The 8,465-nt window shown below is 42.3% G+C and overlaps 1 protein-coding gene across 1 annotated transcript; it reads right to left on the bottom strand.

Annotated features, from left to right (window-relative positions):
- Positions 1-855: 855 nt before the first annotated feature.
- On the bottom strand, positions 856-4,822 carry NCR1 (natural cytotoxicity triggering receptor 1; the record flags this gene model as incomplete). The annotated part of the gene is made up of 6 exons (XM_081031554.1): positions 856-1,043; positions 1,171-1,218; positions 2,110-2,160; positions 2,401-2,679; positions 4,306-4,590; positions 4,762-4,822. 6 exons carry the CDS (start codon positions 4,820-4,822, stop codon positions 856-858), a joined length of 912 nt encoding a protein of 303 aa, XP_080887680.1.
- Positions 4,823-8,465: the final 3,643 nt, after the last annotated feature.

The raw sequence follows: 8,465 nt of genomic DNA, 5'->3' as shown, positions 1-8,465 counted from the left end.
AGTGTCAAGCTCTAAGCTGTGCTCCAGCCCCATTTATATATCCACTGATTAAACATACTCATTTCTTGAGAACTCTCTTAGTAGTGGAAACTGTGAACACAGCCATTACATCTGACATAGATTTAATTCACATGAGTTCAGGGTAGAGACAGAAAGATGGATATATATGCAGTAGTAGGGTTCAAGTGCTTTGGGAGCATAAAAGTTGTTGCATAAGTCAAGCTGAAGGATTTAGGAAATGCTCTTGGAGGAGATGATATCTACTAAAAGATCTGAAGAACAAGGCAAGGTATGGACAATGGACTGAAGATGGAATCCTGTGGTGGACAGAATAGAGGAAATTGGGGTGTGGCTGAGATCCAGCCACAGCACAATTAGGAGCACTGTTTACTGCCTTCATCTCCATTGACTGGCTGTTGCCTGTCTGGCTACTGTTCCATTTAATAAATGCCTATTCTGTACTGGTTGGTAAGTACTTTGAATGACATCTGCAGAGAGAGCAAAGAAGAAATAGGGGTAAAGAGCAAAGTAGGAAGGGAATATTCCCATGGCCATGGTGTCAAAGAAGATGTTTTCAGGGAAGAATGGAGTAGTTAAACATTTGGTTTGTGAAAAGCCGGGACAAATATACTTAGAGCCTAGAAGAGACAGTGGGATCTGATTGCAGAAGAAATTTAGCATCTTCATTCCCCTCCTGCCTCCTTCAGGATGGTTCAGCAAACTCCATGCAGTTGTCCTGCAGTGACTCTCTCCTCTATGGATATAACAGAGACCACACAGCCCAAAGTCAAGGTGAGTTTTCAGCTCTACCGAGGTCAAGATGAACTTTCAGAGACGACCACTGCATTTTTTTTGTCATTCGTCCAAGGATCTTTGTGTTCTGAAACTTCTGCATTCCTGACTGGAAGCCCTGTCGGCTCCCTCTGGAGTCCTCTTCTTGCAAAGCCAGTCTTTAGTCAGGAGATACACAACAGCCACCAGGACCAGGAAAGCCAGACCAATCCGAAGGAGATTCTGGGAAGTGTGATCCCAGAGGGCGAGATCTGGGATCAGAACAGTGATCATTGATGGGCACACATGAACACTACCTCACCCTCTTTTTCTTTTTCAGATCATAATCCTTTCCAAGTTCCTTCCTTTTGACCCTACATCCCCCAGCTGCTTGCTTACCTTTCTGGAATTCCATCTTTGTGGTTAACAAGGAGGGTTTCCAAGAGTCTGAAGATAATAAGGAAAGTGGAGAAGTGAGGAAAAGAGGTGGAGTGGGCCTCTTCCATCACAGCCTCTCCCCTTGCATACACCCCATGACATTCTATTGCTTTTCAAGGTTCCCACCGTACACTCCAGGACCTAGTGGCTTCATCTGGCAGGTAGAGTGGCGGAGTCAAAAGACAGATGAACCTGAGGAAGAATTCAGCACTAGAACTAATAAGTAAGTGTGTGTCTTCATGCCAGGTATATCTTCTACCTGAGCCTCAATTTTGCTTATTAAGTCAATTGATACAATTTCTTCCTCACACACAGTAAAATTCAGTCTCACCATTTTCTTCATGGTCCTAAGTGAGTTGCCCTAGCCCCATGCCATCCTTACCATCATATCTCTGACATCATATTCAGCCCCACTGGTCTTCTTGCTGTTCTTTTATCACACTGGCCATCCTCCTGCAGTGGCCACTCCCTCTTTCTGGGAACTTTTTTTCTCTAGATAGCCACAGGACTAACACCCTCAACTCTTTCAGGTATTTGCTCAGATGCCTCCTTCTCTACATCGCCAACTCAAACAACTCTATTGAATATGGCTGCCTGTCCTCCCAAAAGCCTTAACCCTGCTTGTTCTACTTTGTCTTTTCCATACCACAATTTCTTCTTCTTCATGAGCTATCTAATTGATTAATATATCCTGACTTTGACTCATGGTTTGTCTTCTCCAGCTAGAATACTAGTGCCACAAGAGCAAGGGTATTTGTCTGGTTGACTGATAGAGCTATAAGTCATGACATATGTTGTGCACGCCACAGATATTTTTTGGTGTTTTTTTTTTACCATGTTTTTTAGTGTCACTGGGAGACTTTGATTCCTCCCCCAAGTTTAGAAATACCAATTACTCACCAGGAGAAGAGGGCTGCTCTGTGGATGCAAGGCTGGTGTTCCCAACATCTCCTGACAATGGGGACAAGAAAAAAAGTAAGAGTTTTGGTTTTCTCACTTATTCTGTCTCCCTCTTCCTCTCTCTCTGGTGTTCTTCCCCATGAACAATCAATAGGGTCTCTAGGAACTGGATGTGAACAAGGGCATTGGTGGGAGGTGTCCTCTCTACATCTTCCCACTTGTCCCTCATCACTGGTTGGGGTTCACTTGGGGTTCCAGAGAGGACATGCGGAAAATTGGGGGTTTCCTCACCTGTGACCAGAAGCGTCACAGGCTCACTGGGGAAAGACCATAGATGGTTGTTATAAGAACCAAAACACCTGTATGTTCCTCTGTGGGCTGTGGTCACAGGGCCCATATAGAAGTCTGCCTGAATATTCCCATATTTGTGCTGTGGGCGGCTGGATCTTCCCTCCTTGATCAGGAAGAACGTGCTTGTTGCAGTCTCTAGACGACAGTAAAAGGTCACATTCTCTCCTGAGATCACCTCAGCCCCAGGATGAACTGAGAGGGTGGGTTTGTCATACATTCCTATGAGAGAAGGTGGCTGGTAGGTAAAGAGCATTTTTATCCTGCCTGTTATATTTCCCATTCCCCTCATCCTTAAAACTGGGATATAACTCCCCAGAATCTCAGTCTCTTCTATTTCCTAAATTTGTCTTGGTCATGGTTACACCCTTCAAGATCTCTCCCTTCAAGACTGAGACACTTCTGTAGCTATCAAAGGTGTTAATATGAACCTCTCTCTGGGAATTGTCCTACATCAATGGTCCTCAGAATTTGGTCTTGGGACCAGAGACATCAGCTAGAAGACTGTTAGAAATGCAAATTCTCAGGCTCTACCCCAGGCTCCACCCCAGGCATCAGGGACTCAGGGGTAGGGCAGCCATCTAGGTTGTAAAAAAATTATTATTTTTTAATTTTTGTAAAATACATGTAACAAAAAATTTACCATCTTAATCATTTTAAGTGTACAGTTCAATGGTATTAAGTACATTCTGTATTAAGTATATTCTCTTTGTTGTACAATCACCATAACCTTCCACCCACAGAACACTTCTCATCTTGCAAAACCGAAACTCTGTCCCCATTAAACAATAACTTCCTATTCCCTCTCCTCTCAGTTCCTGACAGTCACCATTCTACTTTCTATCTTTATGAATATAACTGTTCTAGGTGACACATACCACATATGCATGGAACAATACAGTATTTGTTCTTTGTGACTGGCTTATTTCACTGAACATAATGCCTTCAAGGTTCACCCATCTGTACCATGTGTCAGAATTTACTTCCTTTTTAAGGCTGAATAATATCCATTATATGGATAGACCACATTTTGTTTATCCCACCATTTGTTAATAGACACTTGGGTTGTTTCTACCTTTTGGCGATTGTGAACAGTACATCCATAAATATGGGTGTACTAAAGCCATCCTTATTTTTACAAGCCCTCCAGGTGATTCCATGTTTGCTTAAGTTTGAGAACATCCTTCAGCTGAAAGGAACCAAAGACTACCCTCCCTCCCAATCACTTATACCCCATTCTATTTTTTTCTTTTTCCATGCTGCCATTTCCTCCTCATGTGCTATCTAATTGATTTATGTATCCTGACTTTGACTCATAGTCTGTCTCCTTCTGCTAGAATACTAGTGCCACAAGAGCAAAGACATTTGTCTGGAGCCTCCTTAGGAGTGGTTCTTGTCCAATCACTGGTTGGTACTGGGGGAGAGGTACAGAGCCCATAGCCTCATTTTGTGACTACACTGAAAGGCTATCTCAAGTCTAGAGTTCCACATTTGCTTGGCCAGATTCAGATGAAGTATCACAGTCCAACTTGACTTTCCCAACCTATTTCCCTCATCCATCACAGGTGCTGTTTTTTGAGTGCATTCCCCAGTAGCTCCCCACCTCCTCACACACAAACATTCATTTCAGAATTTATTACCTAAAGAACCAGACCTAAGACAAATCTACTCCTAGGATATAGAGATAACTCTCAATAGATAACCTCTGTAGGAAGTGATCAACCCCTCTCCCCCGAAAAAAGGACAACAGTGTCTGAGTGAGGCTTGGGAGAGACTAAAGGAGATTAATAAGTGGTGACCCTCCCCAGGATTCAGGCTAAGGAGATGACTAGAAAATGAGACAGTTACCTGTTAACACCAGATCCAGAGGATCACTAGGCTCTGACCAGTGCTCCCCACTTCGATACAGGCACTTATATTGCCCTGCAGTGTGTGAAGTCATGGTCTGGATGGAGAACTTGACTTTGTTTGTCATTCCAGGTGGGTTCGGGGTCTCTGAGGCAGAAAGGTGTCCTTCAAAATGCAGTTCGTACTCAATGGCCTTGTGAGTTCCCTGGCACCAGATGATCACCGGCATTCCACTTGGAATCATGAAATCGGGCTTGGCCCAGATGATAGGTTTTGAGAGAATCTCTGGAAGGGAATCAGAGACTGGAGTTCAAGATAAAGGCCATCACCACCCTAATTTCCACCCAGCTGCTGGCCTCAAGTCCTCCTAATAAGCTAGAGTCCCTGCCTTCTCCTTCAGTTGTTCTTAGGTGGATACTTAGTCTGAGCCTGTTAGTCTTGAAAAGAAGGACTCACGCATCTGGGAGCTGATCCTCTGGCTCAGATACAGACCTGGAAGACAGGAATAATGAGACATATTGCCTCACCCACACCCAGATCCCTGGATTCCATCTCCCTTCCATGTATGAACTCACTGAGGCATAGAAGGGCAATGAGGGTAGAAAGCATAGCACAGATTCCGCCAGGCTAATGTAGAGCAGCTGGGTGGAGACTGAAGCCAGCAGGCCATGGAGATGCAGAGGATGTGGTCAGTGAAGCCTAGACCAATTGCCATGGGGTTTTCATGTTGACTAGTTTTAAAAGAAGGTTTACAGCTTCCTCCACCTCTGACCATGGGGCGTAAGGAAAGGATATGGTCCCCATGACACATCTGATCATATCTGAGGTCTAACCAGATCTTTGGACAGTTGTCTGCCCCACCTGAAACTTATTTCTGGGTCAAATTCTAAATTTTGAAATGGGGACATTATGCCCAGGGAAGGCATAGGGAAATGTGGGGACAGAGTCCCAGAGAGCAGTTTCCAGTGGGGAGCGGGAGCTGACACCCCACATGACACCCTGCATGACAGGCAGTATTCAAGCAAAAACCTTAAAACCATTTAAAAAAATATGTTTAACCTTGGCCCCTCTGTGTATAACATGCATATGCCTGGGTAAAGCAATTGGTTTAATTAGAATGGAATGATAACACTGTCTTCTTCAAAGATTTGTAAAAGGAATCAAATATACGGTGATTGTCAGGCAGGGTGTCAGGTGAGGTCTCAGCTCCCGCTCTCCACATTAGAACACGGGACACAGTAAGGCCAAAAAGGAACACCCACGGAGCCATAGATGGGGGAGTCATACCACTATAGTCTCACTGGCAGCCGGGTTGGAGAAACAGGAAGCAGGAGCCACACTGTCTGCAACCTGCTGTCCACTTCTCTGCAATCCACAACCCGCACTTCGCTGTGCTAACTGCAGTCCATGCTTGCTAGCTCAGCCACCATCTTCTTGCTAGCCCCCATTTACTGCTAGCGTAGCCACGGCAGTTATATTAGTGGCCAATGGCTCACTGGTTACAGCTGACAGCCAACTAGCCACAGCCGATGGCCATCCGGTCACAGTTGATGACCGGATCAACTGTGCTATGCTTTTTTCAAGTTTACTACATGAGCCAGCACCTTTCTATGTGAGGCCGAGAGCCTGGAAATTGCTTTTGGGGCTCTGTCCCCACAGTGATGGAAGGCGAAGAGACTATGGGTGGTGAACACACAATGTGATATATAGATGATGTATTACAGAATTGTACACCTGAAATCTATTTTTTTTTTAATTTTATTGGGGTGACAATTGTTAGTAAATTTACATAGATTTCAGGTGTACAATTCTGTATTACATCGTCTATAAATCCCATTGTGTGTTCACCACCCAGAGTCAGTTCTCCTTCCATCACCATATATTTGATCCCCTTTACCCTCATCACCCACCCCCCACCCCCTTACCCTCTGGTAACCACTAAATTATTGTCTGTGTCTATGAGTTTTTGTTTCTCATTTGTTTGTCTTGTTCTTTTTGGTTTATATACCACATATCAGTGAAATCATAGGGTTCTCTGCTTTTTCTGTCTGACTTATTTCACTTAGCATTATTCTCTCGAGATCCATCCATGTTGTCACAAATGCTCCTATATCATCTTTCCTTAACGCCGAATAGTATTCCATTGTGTATATGTACCACAACTTCTTTATCCATTCATCTATCGAAGGACATTTTGGTTGTTTCCATGTCTTGGCCACCGTAAACAAAGCTGCAATGAACATTGGCGTACACGTGTCTCTATAGAGAAATGCTTTTATATTTTTGGGGTAGATACCCAGGAGAGCGATTGCTGGGTCATATGGTAATTCTATTCGTAATTTCTTGAGGAACCTCCACACTGCCTTCCATAGCGGCTGCACCAGTCTGCATTCCCACCAACAGTGTATGAGAGTTCCTTTTTCTCCACAGCCTCTCCAACACTTGTTACTATTTGTTTTGTTGATGAAAGCCATTCTGACTGGGGTGAGGCGATATCTCATTGTGGTTTTCATTTGCATTTCTCTGATGATTAGCGATGTTGAGCATTTTTTCATATGTCTATTTGCCATTTGTATATCCTCTTTGGAGAAATGTCTCTTCAGGTTCTCTGTCCATTTTTCAATTGGGTTGTTTGTTTTTTTGTTGTTGAGTTTCATGAGTTCCTTGTATATTTTGGATATTAGCCCCTTATCAGAGGAACTGTTTGCGAAAATCTTCTCCCATTCAGTTGGTTGCCTCATTATTTTGTCAATAGTTTCTTTTGCTGTGCAGAAGCTTTTCAGTTTCATATAATCCCATTTGTTTATTTTAGTTTTTACTTCCATTGCCTTTGGAGTCAAATTCATAAAATGCTCTTTGAACCCAAGGTCCATAAGTTTAGTACCTATGTTTTCTTCAATGCAGTTTATTGTGTCCGGTCTTATGCTTAAGTCTTTGATCCATTTTGAATTAATTTTGGTACATGGTGACAGATAGCAGTCCAGTTTCATTCTTTTGCACGTAGCTATCCAATTCTGCCAACACCATTTATTGAAGAGGCTGTCTTTCGTCCATTGTATGTTTTTAGCTTCTTTGTCAAAAATTATCTGTCCATATTTATGTGGTTTTATTTCTGGGTTCTCAATTCTATTCCATTGGTCTATGTGTCTGTTTTTCCGCCAATACCAAGCTGTTTTGATTATTGTAGCCCTGTAGTACAAGGAAAAATCAGGGAGTGTGATACCTCCAGTATTGTTCTTTTTTTTTAATATTGCTTTGGCTATTCGGGGTCTTTTGTGGTTCCAAACAAATCTGATGATTTTTTGTTCTATTTCTTTAAAAAATGCCATTGGGATTTTGATGGGGATTGCATTAAATCTGTATATGGCTTTGGGTAATATGGCCATTTTAACTATGTTGATTCTTCCAATCCATGAGCACGGAATGTCTTTCCATTTCTTTGTGTCTTCTTCAATTTCTTTCAAAAATGTCTTATAGTTTTCAGCATATAAATCCTTCACATCCTTGGTTAAGTTTATTCCTAGGTATTTTATTCTTTTTGCTGCAATTGCAAAAGGAATTGTTTTTTCTATCTCTTTTTCTGAGATTTCATTGTTGGTATATAGGAAAGCAATGGACTTTTGTACGTTGATTTTGTAGCCAGCAACTTTACTGTATTCATTGATTGTTTCTAATAGCTTTTTGGTGGAGTCTTTAGGGTTTTCTATATATAGCATCATGTCATCTGCAAAGAGTGACAATTTAACTTCTTCATTCCCAATTTGGATGCCTTTTATTTCTTTCTCTTGCCTGATAGCTCTGGCGAGGACTTCCAACACTATGTTGAAAAGCAGAGGTGATAGGGGACAACCTTGTCGTGTTCCTGAACGTAGAGCAAAGGGCTTCAGCTTTTCACCATTAATTATGAGATTAGCTGAGGGCTTGTCGTATATGGCCTTTATTATGTTGAGGTATTTTCCTTCTATACCAATTTTAGTAAGTGTTTTAATCATAAATGGATGTTGTATCTTATCAAATGCTTTTTCTGCATCAATTGATAGAATCATATGATTTTTGTCCTTTATTTTGTTTATGTGATGTATCACATTGATGGATTTGCGAATGTTGAACCATCCTTGTGCCCCGGGGATGAACCCCACTTGGTCGTGATGAATAATCTT

The sequence above is a fragment of the Rhinolophus hipposideros genome (assembly GCF_964194185.1).
Source record: "Rhinolophus hipposideros genome assembly, chromosome: 21".
NCBI classification, from domain to species: Eukaryota; Metazoa; Chordata; class Mammalia; order Chiroptera; family Rhinolophidae; genus Rhinolophus; species Rhinolophus hipposideros.
This window is presented reverse-complemented; position numbering and strand designations above follow the sequence as displayed.